Below are 15,668 nucleotides of genomic sequence, written 5' to 3' on the forward strand. Positions count from 1 at the left end.
TTTTGTAGTTAGATGGACAGTTTGCTGAAGCTGCAGTGCCTCTGTTGTGTGGGCTGTTAGATGAGAAAAAAGGCAAACTTAATGCCAACTGGGGAGCACTAAGCACAGGCCTGATATTCTGATCACCTCTCCGCTGCTGGGGACTTCTGAGACCAGGTGAAGGGGTGACTGAAGGTCTTGTTGTTGCCAACTTCATTTTGTGTCACAGCAGTGCTGTGTCTCAGTAATGGTCCTGGGAAGTATAACTTCAGATGTGGAATCTGGCTTTGTCTGGAAGTGGCCACTTAATCTGGAAGCAGTAGTAGTACATGCTGGAAGTGTGGTGGTAAGTGGCAGAGATTATAATCTGCTTAGAATGGAGAATGTGTAACCTGTTATGATTAAAAGGGAATTATTATTCTTGAGGGTAAAGTTATGGTGAAAAGTTCCTTTGAAAAAACTAAGGCTGAGAGGAAACACCGTATAACCTGACTGAACCTGTAGTGAAGCCACCTGTTTTTCATTTTGCTGGCTCAGCAGTATGTTAGATCATAAAAGTTTAATAATTTTTGACATTTCAGTGCATTTATATTAGATTGCAGATGCTGAATTTCTTCGTAAGTGCATCTTCTCTCCTTTAAGTAAATGATGGGAAAATACTTTGTCCTGTAGCTTAAGAAAAAAAAAAATCAGGTTATGGGCTGGTAGCAATGGCTAGCCTTTTAAAAATTTTACTGGTATTGTGTAACCAAACTATCAACAGAGAACATAAAACAGGGATTTGTGTCATTCATGCAGCAATGTTTTTATATGTAAATCAATCCTTTCTATTTGAGTAGGTAGTGGCCTTAAAATTATTTCTGACAGATTATCAATTAGATAACCTTAACTTTGATGTTATAAACAGGAAAGTAACTGGGAACAAGATGCCAGTGTAATTGTTTATGAAATAAATTGATCTCAGTGTCATTTTTGTGTTCTACTGGTATGAAGCAAGTCATGCCAGGCGTAAATGTCCAGGAAAAAGCATTCTGAAGTGTAGCACAAATGGCATGGTGCTTAACTTGTTGCAGTCATTACTTTCTGAAATAAGGTATTTTGAAGCCAAGTTCCTAAGAATTTTTTTTTCTACGATAATTACCCAGCACAATTCCTGGTTTTTGTTTTTGAAATGGATGTTGAAAAATGAGTTGCTGAGCACAGATGGAGCCATCTGTGCAGCGATTGGCAAAAACTGCGCACAGTGGGAAGAGAGATCATACCAGTGTAGTTCATAGTGGATGAGAATCAGTTACAGACTAAGATTTTATTTTGCTTTTAAATATGGTGAGGGCTAGTTGTATTTCATAAGCATTGTAAGGGGAGCTGATTTTCCAGCAAGAGGAAAGCCATGAACAAACCGACTCAAATAAAGTTAAGCACACTGTGTGCCTCTGAAATTTTGTCAGCCTCTGGCAAGGAGGGGTTTTATTTTGCAAACGGATTCAAAGCATTTTTATGTCAACTGCAGGTTATTTTTCTGCCTGTTGATCTAACTGCAGGCCAGTTCTTTCAGAGTGAAACTCTTCCGTGGTGTCTCGCACAGCCCAGGTTAGCAGCTCTAAGTGTGGGCATTTTTATTGAATTCGTGTGTTACTTGATAGGAGTGCATTTAGCCCTGGGGGTGGGGCAGGCAGAGAGAGCCTTTCTATTTAAAAGAAGTGACTGTGCTGATCAGCATCTCAGTAATATTTTTTGAGGTAAACAGTGGCAAAGTCTGTTTAAAAATATTGAGTAAACAGTGTTTTCTTGAATTTCCGAGTTGACAATCTTCTGGACAGTTTGAGGCGTGGGGGTATCTGTTTTGCAGAAGTTTTTTGTTTAGCCTGCAGAGAAGAGCCTTCAAGGCAAATTGTCTATGGGCAGAGTTTACAACATGAGACTCACTCAGGGGTTTGTTTGACTGGTTTGGAGTATAGCTGCAGAGGTAGCCTGGACCTATAAATCCTGTCCCCTGGACTAGTAGCATTGCTTTCTTATCTGCAATTTGTGAGAAAATTGAATAGTCTGCACAGAAAGTGATTGAGTCACCATCCCTGGAGGTATTTAAAAGACATAGACTTGGTGCTTAGGGACATGGTTTAGTGGTGAACATGGCAGTGCAGGGTTAGCATTGGACTCGATGATGTTAGAGGTCTTTTCCAACCTAGAGAGTTCTGTGATTAAGCTCTGTTTTAAGGAAATTCCCAAACTGTGGAGTGGGGGTTTTCCCTTTCTTTCCTAAGAGAGGACTGGGAAGGAATTCGGTTTGACTTTTTGGAAAATTTTTAAAAAATGTAAATGAAAATGCGTTTCATGTCTTTGGGGGTGGGACTCAAGACTACCTTCCCCCAAAGAAATACAGGAGAAATATGTTGCGCCTCACAAACTTTAAACGTTTCTGTATAATTTTCAAAGGTTAAATTGCTTTAATTCAGAGTTGTTGGGCCTTGTTTTTCTTGTATTTCAGCCAGCATTTTCCAGTGCACAGTAGTGACTTTTTTTTTCCTTTCCTCCCTGTTTTTTTGCTCAGTGTAAACAATTCCTTGCTGTGGTTACAGACAAATATAGAAGAGAACCCTTTTCTCGGAGAAGAATCTCCCTGTGCATTTCTTAACCATTTTTGGGAAGAATCGATCCATCTGTGCATGCGGGAGAAGGAGGCAATGGCTGTAAATTGAAGTGACATCATATATATTACTCCCATTGATCCACTTTTAGATTAGAGCCAGGATAAAAGGAAATGGCATCAGGGAGGAAGTATGCTCATTTAGGCACAGATCCCAGTGTGATAATGGAGTAATAATAGAAATCACGCCACTGTCAATCGGTTGCTGCATTAGTCTGAGGCAGATTTCCCCTCCAAGGAGGCTTTCAATGACTTCATTCAAATGTAGGCAGGAGCAAATGGGATATTCAGCATACCAGCTGTACAACTTCAGTGATTTGTGTCCTGGCTGAGGGGTGCAGTGCAAGTGCTGGTGCTGTGGATACTCAGATAGATATATCTGTGTCACATTTCATGGCTGTGAAAGGTCAGTAGTCAAATGTTTCAGTGGCATTTTTTTTTGTAGTATAAAGGGTAAATCTGGCATTTATTGCATTTGTTCATGTAGGAATTGATAAATACACTCCTTCAGGTGGGTGGTCGTTTGGGATGTGAGGCTGATGACCTCTGTGGCTGCTGTACCAGATCTTGGAAGAGGAAAGATTTGCTTTCTTTGTGCTTCTTGCAGGTTAGGGGTTGTACTCAGAAAGTTCATAGGGCTTGTTTTCAAAGAGTATCCGCAGAAACCCTGTGAAACCTACTAATGAATTGAGATACTCTTGTGACACAGTATAATGGCTTAAGTGTCTTGTGTGCTGATATGAATAAAATACAAAGTGTGCTTTTCTTACTTCCCAGATGCTTAGTATGCTGTGAATCTCAGCCCCAGGGAGCTGTTTCCTTAATAGTCTGTTCTATTTTCAATTTGGTTACTTCTTCTTTAATTCTTTCATCTTGCCTTTTTCAAATGCAGACCTAGTTTTGATATTCCCCAATATAGATATATAGTTTACAGTTTGTTTTAAGGGTAACAGCTGTGTTATTCAAACTTTAAAACAACCACATCAGGTAACAGGGGGAGCAGCACTAACATGGCTGTTTGGTGGCATGGCAAAGTGAACTCTTTCAAAAGGCTGAAGAGTTGCAAGGAGAGGTTTTATAGTTTTAAGGGCAAGATGATGTGTACAGTGCTGGGATACAGCTTTGTATTGAGGAAAATGTTTAATTACATGGGACATGACAGAAAAGCTCTGGTGTGCTTGATCACAACATACTAATTTATTTCCTCTTTGTAGTGTCAGGACTCACAACTGGGGGAGGGGCAGCCCTTGGGAAAGTGGTATGATTTCCATGCAGCAGTCCTAGGTTGGGGCAGGAGCTGTCTGCTTTACAGTATAAATAGATCCTGTTGCAGCAGTCACTGACGTGATGAAAATATTTCTTGATCTCAGCACACTTGCTGATTGAAGTGATCTGCTTTAATAATCATGTATATTTGAACATTTTGATTGAGCACTCTCCAATGCAGTTCAGAGTATGGGGAATTTTTTTAGCTTACTGTAGGAGGAACACTGACATTTTGTGTTTGGGGTGTTATAGTTGTTTTCTGAATGTTTTTAACACGGACATGCACGCTGACAAAGTGAAGTTTATGCTGCTGTAACTCGCTGTAGTTGTGTTGTGTGCTTTTTTATGTGTGTTAGATATTTCAATATGCATTCACAGAATATGAGTTGTAAAGGAAAGTGGCTTCACGATACTTGAAAGGAAATTTTTGTTCTGTTCTCTACAGCATTTATGTGTTGGCAGCATGGGCCTCTCTGTAGTAAAGTGTAAGGCAAACAAATGGAAATTTGACAGCCTGTACCCCAAACAATTCTCCTGGTATGAGGATGAGAAGGAACAGATGGGCAGGACAAATAAGATGGTAGTGGGGAAAACAACAAATAACAAGAGTGGGGTTTTTGGCAGAAAATTCAATGCAATTTTTGGTGCTTATTTATAACCGTTAAAAAGCTGCTTTGGAGATACGATATTCATATTGCTTTGTTTGAGGAAAAGATTTCTGCACCCCTGGGTGAATTTTGTAGCAGCCTCTGTCGCGAAACTTCGGCCAAGCTTTCTGTGTCTTTGCTTAAGATAAGGTTTTCTCTTTGAGGGAGTCCCTTTCAGTGAGAGGAAGGGGTGAGACACAGAAGGGAACGTTCCTGCTGTTATTTGTGAGAGAGAGAGTTATTTGAGAACAAACTGTGCGAGCTGCGCCCGCTAGCGCCAGCGCGGTGAGGAGTCTGTCAGGCTCCTCTGCCGGCTCTGCTACCTCCTGCCTGGCACTGCAATTAGTCCTTGAGCTGCCAACTGCCTTGGGAAGTATAATCTCGAGCATCTGGAACATGGGTAAATAGCAGAAGCCATGTTCTCATATCGCAGAGTCATAGAAGATGCTCGGTTGGAAGGGACCCATCAGGATCACGGAGTTCAGGTCCTGGCCCTGACAGGACACCCCAAGAATCCCACTGTGTGCCTGAGAGCACTGTCCAAACACTTCCTGAACTGGGGCAGGATTGGTTTGGTTTTTTTATGTTTGTTTGGGTTTGGTTTAGTTTTTTTAATTGTTGCTGGGGAGTTTTGTCTGTTTTGTTTGATTGGTTTTCTACTCTGCAGTCTCAGATCTGGACTGATAAGTGTTTATTCTGTAATTCTGAGAAGTCTTCAGCCATGATGCAGGACTAGGCAGAGGTAAATTAAGGGCATGGCTGCTGCTCTGCTGCTGCTCTTGGCTTCAGTGAGATTCTGTAATGTTACCTTAAACAATATCTTTTTGTGGCTGAATCTGTATAGCTATTACACTGGAGATATATTATAAAATAGTAACCCTTGGCTGTTCTGTGCCTGTGTATTCAGCAGCTGTTGCATAGTTTCTACAAATTAAATACTGTTCTGCTGTCTTTGTTGTTAGCAGGCAAAACTTTCTAAATCAAAAGTTACCTTTTTGTTCATGGTGTTCTGCAACATTTCAGATTTCATTAGTGTTCAGAATTAATTCAGTTTCCAAGAAGAGCCACTTCCCAGAAGCTTTCCCTTTTATAATTTTAGTATGTCTCACCAACCCCCAGGCAGCTGCTGTTGGACTATGTAATAAACATTCAAGCTGTCGTTTTAGTAGTTGTCCTGAAATTGAAATATTCAATATTTTGAAATGTCTGACCATTTTTAACAGTGCCATTTTCTTGGCAGGCTTCAGTATCACTTAGAAAATGTTCCAGTAAGAGCCAGTAAGATGTGAGGGTTTTTTAGTAGTCAAGAATACAACTGACTTGAATAATAAAAAAATGGAAGGAAATCAAAATGCAAGGCAGAGCATTAAAATCCTAGAGATCTCTTTTTCTCTTTATTCTGATTTAGGTACTAATGCTAAATTAGATCAGTCTCAAAGGGAAAAAAATGTCCTGTTGCTGTGTTAGTTGTTAGTGGTGATATTTTACAGATCAAGACCTATCAGAAGATCCTTGATATCTTCATGGACTTTTTGTCAGAGATCAGGGATCCAGACTGGTTCAGTCCACATAAACAGCCCTGGCTGTGGGGTGTGAGGCATTTCCCATGGCCAAATTAATCCCTGCTCAGCGTGTTGGCACAGCAGAGGGGACATGGGCAGGCAGCAAGGTGGGAGCAGAAAATCGCCACATGTGCTAAAAGGTGGAAGTGGTGTGACAGGGACAGGATGTCTTTTTTCATTAGTCTGTCTTCAGAACATTAGAAGTGAACAGTGTTGCTTTCTTTTTATGTGTGCAAAAGCTTAAACTGACATTCTTCCTTCCTTTCCCCTTCCTCTCTTGGTGCCCTGAATGATGAATAATGGGGAAAATTATGAGGCATGTAAGAAACTTCTGAGTGATCACCTTGAATCCTGAATTTCCAGTAGATTTTTTTTCTTGGCAGCTGGCGTAATTTCTCGCTGAGCTCTGTTTGAATTATTTATTTGTTCATCCAATAAGCCTACTAAACAAAGCACTTAAGCACTTGCTACAACAGACTTCTTGTGCTTTTTCTCTTTAGGTTACATTAGGTTCAAGTTGAAAATGGTAGGTTCTGCAGTCAGGCAACTAACTATTGGATATCTATCTATCTATCTATCTGTCTATCTATCTACCTAGATAGGTATTATTCTATTATATTCTATGTGTGCCACAAACACAATGTTCATGCGCCTTCACCATGTAATGATAAATGGCTCGTGGCTCACTGCCCTAAAATGGGCCTCAAAATGTGTCACTATAACACTTGTTTTCTGGGTCACTTATTTGTGCTGTGTTCTTTGTAAATGTGTCATGCAAATGCCACTCTAAAAATTATGCATTCTTATACCTAGTTGATTCCTGAAATTATGCATTGTAAATTATTCTCTTTTTGTCTCTTCCAAGCCCAAACGAAATGGAATTACTTAGTTTATACAATCCATAAAAATCTTACTTATTAAGCTATGATTATGTTTCAATAAGATAAGCATGTTTTAAATCTGACCTAACCATAGTAATGAAAACGATGAAAAATAAGTCTTAATTGTACCCCCAGCACAATCTTCCAGAACACAGATACATAAACCCTTAGGTTTTTCAGAAACCAGCTAGAGGTCCATGTTGTATTGAAGCACATGTTGGAAGTACACATTATCACAGTCCTGTCCTCTTTGGTTTGTTTCCATTTAATTGCTCAGTCAGTAGAGATCTTCATTCACACATGGCATTTATTTTTCTCTTAGCTTCTCCCTGACCAGCTGGTCTTACTTCTGGAGTCCCTCTTGGAGGAGAAGACGTTGTGTCCTAGAACACTGCAGTGCTTGGAGAGAACGTACCAGCTCCGGGAGCAGGATGCTGAGGTAAGTCTCTTCAAAAACCATGTCCTGAGAGCCGCAGTGTCCCTCTGGGAACCAGGCTCACTCAGGTTCCTTCTCACGTGTGTGAATCCGAAATTGGGTATCTTAGCTCCGGCACTGTTGCATCTTCACGTGCCTTGGTTCCTTGGTGTGTCTGTGTGCTTTGTGCAGGCCTGGGTGTGTTTCAGGCCATGGGAGCAGAGGACAGTGCAGCCCAGCTGTCCCAGCTGTTGTACCTTTGCTCAGGTGTTAAATTCCTCGTGTAGCGTGCTGACTGTGTAGCAGAGCCCTGTTTGCTTTAGTTGTCATATTGTCTCCAAATGTGTCTGTCATGTTCTAAAATTATTATTCCCCATTTTCAGCTGATATTGTTTCTCTTTGTGTGCTCGGAAGTCTCACTCAGGATTCAGAAGAGCTAGCTCTCCAGAGAGAGACTAGATGTGCTCTGGTTTGGGGCTTGAGTTTGAGGGGGAGTCAGTTCCTTACGGCTGTCTTTAGTATGTGCCAGTGATATTAACGTTCCCTGAGGAAAACACTGCTTTATATGATACTGTAAAGGCTAGCAGCCCTGCTCCAGAGTGCTCTGTATCTCTGTGGGGCAAACCAGTCAGTATTTATCGCCACGTGCAGAGCTGGTTATTTTGTGAACTCCCATGGTTTCCTCATGCTGTGAGAGTTCTGACAGCTAAGGCAGCAAAGCTGTAAGTACCCTTGCCTTGCAATAAACCTGTGCTTCAAGTAGATGGTGTGCAGGAGGGGAGGCAAGAAGGTAGAATCTGTCATGAAAATAAAGGATGTGTAGGTACATATATATAAAAACAAGGGTTAGTTATGAAGTGGCATATAATCAAGCTAATGTGGGAACAGTGTAGACTTAACATTTAATTAAAAACTACTGTGAAGGCTGCAGAAAGTCAGTGTGCATGACTTACCCAGTGACTTACCACTGGAACTTTGTGGCAATAATCAGAATTGAAGGAGAGAACATAAATCTGTCTTGTTATTCTTATGCTGAAGTTGCTGGGTGCATGCTTGTAAACACTTGGAAATCCAAACATTAACATAAAGGTCTATAGAACACAGGTCTATCTTCTTCTCAGAGAAAAAAAAAAAAGGAGGGGCAACATTTCAATTGCTGCTGTTTACTGCACCTTTTTTCTTTTTTGTTGATACAGTTTTCCAAATGCCGTATTTGGTTTTAGTTAGTGCTTGAACCAACATTTCTATTTATAGGTATTAGAATATATTTTAATCACATCTGAATACCAGTGAAATGTCAGTGGTTCTATTGTGGGAAGAGGAATTAATAGGGAGAGAGATCAAAGCAATAGCTGTGGTGTTGCTGCTTCATGCCTGTGAACTGTAAGCACCAGGCCACAAGCTTCAGTTTCTCAGGTTTCCTTTCTCTCCACCTTCATGCTTTCTTTCTTCCTTGCAATGTCATGTAAAACTACACAAGCAACCTGACAGAATTTTTTCTTTAAAGAACCAAACAAACCCACAAAATTACAGCCTCTATGAAATGAACATAATCTCTGTTTTATTTTACAAGGTGAAACCAAGGGCTTAGTGGACAATTTACTTAGAAATACAGCTAAGATAACATTACCATTAGCATTTTACCAGTCATCAGACACCAGACACCTACAGTCCTTTAAAGGGAATGTTAGCTCCCATGGCCACATACCTGAGCAAGGGACTGTTCCTGCCTCATTCTCCAGTAGGTGCACAGGGGATTTTTTGTAATCATGACCCAGGGACGAAGAACTGCAGTCCTGTTCTTGTCTAAATTTAATTCATGAAGACACAAATCACTCTCAGTGATCCTTTTGTGTTACTGGAGTTCAAATGTTCTCAATAACTAAACAACAGAAATGGATCATTAAAAATAAAACCGTAAAAAAGCTGCAGGCAGGCCAATGGAAATAGGAAAACTGTCAGTGTCAGAGAATTTATTCCAGGATTTTTGTACGTGAGGTTTTCAACCGTGTTCCACCCAATTTTTGTACTTTAAACAAAGTTTGTTGTTAAAATTTGAACATAAAATTTTGTCTGCCTGCCTAGGAGTTGGCAGCTTGTTACTGGGGGTCATTCTGTCCTGCACAAGTACAGCATGGGAAATCCCGGCTCATATTTCTTAAAGCTTTTCTGTCTGTATTGCTGAAGCACCTCTGTTTTGGCGTTAAGGTGGAGCATGCTTGCTGCTGTGAAGTGCTGCACACCTGGGGGTGTCTGCACTCGCCCACAGGGATGTGTGTCTGTCCTCAGTCAGCGGTTTGCCAGCAGCACAGTTTGGTACTCCTGACCTCTTAACGGCGTAAGGGCACCTCCTTCTTCAGAAAGAAGAGGGTTTGCAGCAGGTTGTCTAACTTGTAGGGGTGTGAATAAGCCTTTGCCTGGAATGTAAAGGTTTATCTCTTCAAGGAGTGCTCAAGCTGGATCCTTCCTGGGGTCCTCTCCTCTCCCAAATTAGGTCTCGCCTCAGATATGTGGGCTGGAGGAGGTAGGCAGCCTGAGGAGGCAGGCAGCTTCTCCCTTCTAAAAGGCAGACACTGATTGAAATGCTTCAGCTAACACAAAGAACCTTAAACCAAACCAAAAGAGTTAAGTAACATGTTCCTGATTCACAGTGCGTAACTTCTGAGCCGCGAGAGCTGGGAGTGCTGATGGCTTAAATCTCACTTCAGACTGGGCTGCCCTGGGCCTGGGTGCCGAGAGAGGCTTGCAGGGCGTCTGCCAGATTGCAGAATTTGTGGCTCCCTCCTGGTTTTTGTGGTCATTTTCTATAACAAATCATGGTTTCATTTTCCATTTACACTTCAAACCTTGGAACATCTGAGAAGACAGAAAACTACAAGTTTGTTTTCCAGAGATTAAAGTCACTGATGTGAGATATTTGAGTTGAGCATATCCAGGATATCTTTGAACAGTATTTTGAAAACAATGAACGTTTCAGAGTTTATAGCCATTTTTCTGTCTTCTCTCTGTGCCTTGAATCCACTGTGGCTCAGACCTTGTCAGACAAGTGGGAGGCACTTACATGGAGTTTGTCCTCAGTTTTCCCATCCTTTTCCCTACTTGCTATGCTGCTTCCCACTACATAACAAAATAGCTCATAGATAGGATCTACAGACATTTCCATGATGTACCACATCCTGCATCCAAGAGAAGCATTATAGAAACTGGCTACAGTCTGAATATGACAAAGTCCAACTGAAAGTTCAGCTCTGAGGAGAAATGGGATATGTTATAAAGCAGCAGCTACAGCTGCCATCACACAGCACAGCAGGATAACAGAATTGGAGGTGGGTCTGGGGTAATTTTTGTTTTGTTTCTTTCCAAGGTGGCTGTTCTGTGCAACTATTTCATTTATTCAATATCCAGGGTCTGGCAGAATGTGGAGAGTTGGAAAGTTTCGGGTTGCTAATATTTTTTTTAATCTGCATAACCTTGATGACATCTCTTCTGATGTGACTAAGCAAGCTTATCTCATTTGAGCATAGGCTGTTGAGGACTTTCATTTAAATAAAATGGAGTAAGTAAGCTGCAAAATACAACACTGCAATATCTGACTAACACTCTCTTAAGGAGAAGAGCACTGTCATTACTCCCATTGTTTCTGTCCTTCATTTGGTCAGAGATAGGCCTGAAACATGTGCATACAATGTCACAGCATGGCTGAGTGGCCTGCAGAATAGTGAAAAGGTCAAGAGGGAGATCACAGAGACCATAGGAGAAGAACAGTGGGTGCAGCACTTTCAGTCCTATTTAAGAATTGACAATATTTCTGCACGTGTGTTTTACTTGTCACTGAATTATCTAAGAGCTGGTAAAAAAATACAGAATATGAATGAAGATGAAAGATTTATGGTATATTTCCCCAGATTTTTCACTGCAGACCTTACTTTCTTTTCTACTGTAGCTATCACTTTTTTAAAATAAAATACCTTGCCTGCACAGCATATGGAAAGTTGCTTTGTTGGCTTTCCTTGTCCCAGCAAGTTGACTGAAATGCTCTTCACTTATATAATGCTTTCCCTGTATTCAGGACCATAATGTGGTATATTTTGGGGAGAGAAGAGAGGCTAGAAGTGTTTCTGCAGTGAATGTGAGTGAAATGAGTTAAGATCATAATATCTCCAGTCATGTGGGTGGCACAAAGCCATTCTCACACAAGTGCTTCATTGTGCATGAGGGCAGCCTGCGAGGCCAAGGCCGTGAAGTGGTGGCATCTTATTTCACTGACAGGAATCCAGTCATGCTAATATAAACCATATAAGGTGCTTGGCATCCCAGAAGTGGTGAGAATTGTTAGGACAAAATAACTTTGATTCATTGATCTTTCCTAGCCCATAAAAAGCTGGCAGGAGTGGAAGTACAGATGAATTCTTGTTGCCTCCAGTCTGGTGGCGACTGAGTTGAGCTGAACGCATTCTCAGACTGCTTAAGTCAGCTGTCCTGCTGTTTGGGGTGGGCATTGTTTGAAGGCACCCTTATGGAACAGAGCTCTGTAGACTATGTTGTAAAACTGGTTGGGAAAAGGGAACTGCTCAGGAAAGTTCAGTTCACACTTGCACAAGGTACTCGGTGAGCTTTCCTTTCAGCACAGCCACTGGGGCAGCCCTCCCCTGGGGCAAGGGCTCAGGAGCAGTGTCCAGCTTTGAATAAAATTAGTAATGTCTTGCAAATACCTCCACAGGCTTGCCAGTCCTTGGCTGGACTGTGGAGCAGCAGGTAGGCATGATTCAGACAGTGGTGTTGCAACCAGAGAGCTCCATGATGCCACTGTTGGTATGAAACACCAATGCTGTAGATGAAAAAGGTGACAGCTTGAGCTGATGACCATAGTACAGGACACTGCTTTCTTGTGAATACAGTAATTTGTTTTTGTTTCTGCAAAAGTAAAAATCATTTCGTGTCCTTATTTCATATTTAAACCTACAGTTTATTATGGAATTTCAAGTCAAACTGGGAGGAGATGCCTTATTTTGTATATGACAGTAGGTTTTGCGGGACTTACAAAGCTGCTGTGAAAATTTACCAGGAATGCAGAATAAATTTCACCTACCTTTTCCTTTCTGAATGCTTTATTCAGAGCATTGTTGTGATGCTAGAGATAGGTAAGGTTACAGTGAATGGCTTTTTTATTTGTAATTGAATTGCAATTAGCACTCCGGTATTTAGGAATTTGGAACCTAGAAAGGGCTCCCTAGGTGGTTCACTCTGCATGCCAGGTTTGTTTCTGGAGTATATCATATTTGAGGTTTGTATACCCAGCCACTACTGAGGTGGTACCTTCGTTAAATGGAATAGAAAAAAGAGAGAACAAATGCAAGGTTTCACAAAGTGAAGCATCAGTTTGATGCTTTTCACACACATTCTTGCAGAAATATGCTTTTTTTCCCCAAGCCCTTCTCCTCATACTTCCCCTGGCAAATCCTAGCAAGGAATATATCTCTGTCATAGAAAGTCTTTCCCATTTTCACTAGTAAAGGGGCTGATTTTGGGGTACTGTAGATTATCCCCATCTCTGATAAATGTATTGACTGAAGCACCAGCCACTTGCAAAAGGTCCTCTGTAATCTTGGTAAATCTTGAGTCTTCAGCCTGTTTCATGTTCTTCATGTTGCATTTAAATGCACATAGCAGGCTCTCTGGCACAGATGGTATTGATATTGGTTAAGATAGTTTTTCACAAGTGTGCATTTGCAGGAGTTGGATCTTGTTCCAGTGAAAAGAGCTTTGAAAAGAGTCGCTTCTAGGACTTGCTTGCCAAAGATGAGGTCCAAAATTCAGTGTGAGGCTGAGAAAATTGGAATAAGATGAGGGAAAAACTCTTCCAGTAACAGCAGTGGGAGTCGTCCCATGAGACTCACTCTGACTCGTGCTTGTCGTGACTGAGTGGATGTCTTGGGATGAATTTGTAAGACTGAACCAAGGATAATCTCAGGTAGCTATAACTTGGGCTGGTCTGTTGCTACATGTGAAGTAGGGGGGCTTTTCCAGCCACTTGAGAAGAACAGAAAATCCCTCCATCAGCGTTAGCTGAAGGGCACGATCAGAGCACGAGATTTATGGAGCACTGAAAATAGCTTTGCACCAGTCAGCAGCCGTGGTCCCACACCCCTCCAGAGCCAACACCAACACGTTTGCTCCAAGTGATCTCACTTGGTGGGTGACATTGGCAGGAGTGTTCGTGCCCCTGGCTGGTGCCATTACTGGTGCTGTTCACTTATCACCCCTTATTTTTCTAACTGGTTTTGGACTTAATTTCCTTTTTATCTGGCAGCTCAGCAACTTAGTGAGACTTGGAAAGCAGGGGAGCTGATGGTAGCAAGGAACCAAGTATGTAATTGGGTTGATTTGGATTCTTTTTACTGCTTGTCCAGAGAATCCGTGGAGGAAGAGATTGGAGATAATTCTGTGTCCTGTTGTCCACCAAGGAGAATGAAGTGGTGGAGGCTTCCAAACTCAATCCCAAAGGTGTTCTGAATTGGAAGCAACGGCTTTATATGAAATTTTATACAGTATTCTGTGTAGAGTAGTACAAACCCAGCTCTATAATACAAACCCCCGGCCTTGTAAATGAAATCTAAATGATATATAGATATATAAATTATATATATATATATATATATATATATATATATAAAAATGATAGCACTGATATAGTGGCCATGATGTAAAGGAGGGGTATGGGTTCTTTTTAAACACAAACAAAATCCCTTAACTATCAGCAATAGGATTGGGTTCGTTTTTTTGGGAGGGTAGGGAAGGATGGGAGGAGGTTTGGTTGGTTTTGTTTTGTTTTTTAATTCTGGAAAAAAAAATCTGAAAATATTTTTTATTTAAAATAAACCTATTTTTGAGGCTTCATCCAAATAGCTCATCTAGTACTTCTCATTCCTGATTAAAGGCTGACTGCAGATGCAGGTTATGCTTGAATAGGACCACAGTTTGGAAAAAAGCTGCTCTGCCATTCGAGGTCTAAATAGTTCAAGAAACAGGACAATGCAAAACTACTAACCCACTGTATGGGTCACTGCATTCCAGCAGCAGGGAACAGAAGAGGAGGAGAAGATAACTTAAAAATATGTGACATGGAGTAAAAGCTAGATGTTCTCATTGCAGGAATGGCCATATTCCTTCTCAGTTTATGAAATCAATATATTTCTCATTAATTTTTGCTGGGAGTTGGGGAAAGGGGGCTGCAATACTGAAAGGTCTTTGTCTTTGAAATCAAAGTCTTGTGTTTAATTGTATGAAAATTGGAAGTCAGGTTTTAAAGTACATGAAATCAGAAGGTCGTGAGCATAGGCTGAACAGGCTGGCTGTGACCTAAGCTGAGGGAAAACCAGGCAGCCACATTGTTCATTGCTTGGAATTTGAGTCTATTTTTCACGTGGAGCTCCAGATTCTGTCTATGACAGTAATCTTGCTTGGAAATAACAAGTGATTTGACCACAGTCCCTGTGGGAGACCAAAGGTAAAAGGAAGACTCTTTTTGTTGCCTTTAGTTACAAGAAGGAGAAGATAAAAGTAGAGGGATGGAGAGAGGGGCATAGGCAAGGGGGATAGCTTACTGTTGCCTTAATACTTACAGCAGCCTTTCCTTTTACTGAACAGGAGTTATAATTTAATCATAATTGGTAACAGACGGTTCATGTGCTTGAGCTCAGGCTCTTCAGAGCTGGATTTCTCCATCTGATGTCTGTGTTTATGTGCTCTTTCCCGCTATAACTTCTGGTTTTAGAAGCCCAGCAGACTTTTAAGTGCATGTGTAAGTAACTTGTGTTGAAATACATATGCAGACACTGTATGGGTAAAAATTGTGAGCAGACTTTGTCCAGAGACAGCTGGGAGAGCCAGTGGTCACAGGAAATATTTGAATCACTTGCTCTGTTGATACAAAAAAAAATATTTTTGCTGTTTGCAGAGATATTGTTAGGATAGAGCAAGGGGTAATGGCTTCAAACTGAAAGAGAGAAGGTTTAGATTAGCTATTAGGAAGAAATTCTTTACTGAGAGAGTGGGGAGGACCTGGCACAGTCTGCCCAGAGAAGCTGTGGCTGCCCCATCCCTGCAGGTGTCCAAGGCCAGGCTGGATGGAGCTCTGAGCAACCCGGGCTGGTGGAAGGTGTCCCCAACCATGCTGGGAGGGTTGGAACTGCGTGTCTTCAAGGTCTGTTCTAACCCAAAGCATTCTGTGGTTCTGTCAAATTCTAGGCATTGTTACTGGCAGCTGTTTCA

At 41.3% G+C, this 15,668-nt stretch overlaps 1 protein-coding gene across 9 annotated transcripts in view; it reads left to right on the plus strand.

Annotated features, from left to right (window-relative positions):
• Positions 1 to 15,668, plus strand: part of AOPEP (aminopeptidase O (putative)) — a 178,852-nt gene that overhangs the window by 142,508 nt on the left and 20,676 nt on the right. For all 9 annotated transcript variants that reach the window (XR_007630555.1, XR_007630556.1, XM_050329447.1 and 6 more), the window contains one exon: positions 7,305 to 7,421. Coding sequence is in view for 7 of the 9 variants with exons in the window: in XM_050329447.1 (XP_050185404.1) it covers positions 7,305 to 7,421 (117 nt within the window). In the remaining 2 variants the exon portion in view is untranslated. The remainder of the gene's footprint in view (positions 1 to 7,304; positions 7,422 to 15,668) is intronic.

This window comes from Myiozetetes cayanensis, unplaced genomic scaffold (assembly GCF_022539395.1).
Source record: "Myiozetetes cayanensis isolate MyiCay16 unplaced genomic scaffold, myiCay2020 scf4, whole genome shotgun sequence".
Taxonomy (NCBI): domain Eukaryota; kingdom Metazoa; phylum Chordata; class Aves; order Passeriformes; family Tyrannidae; genus Myiozetetes; species Myiozetetes cayanensis.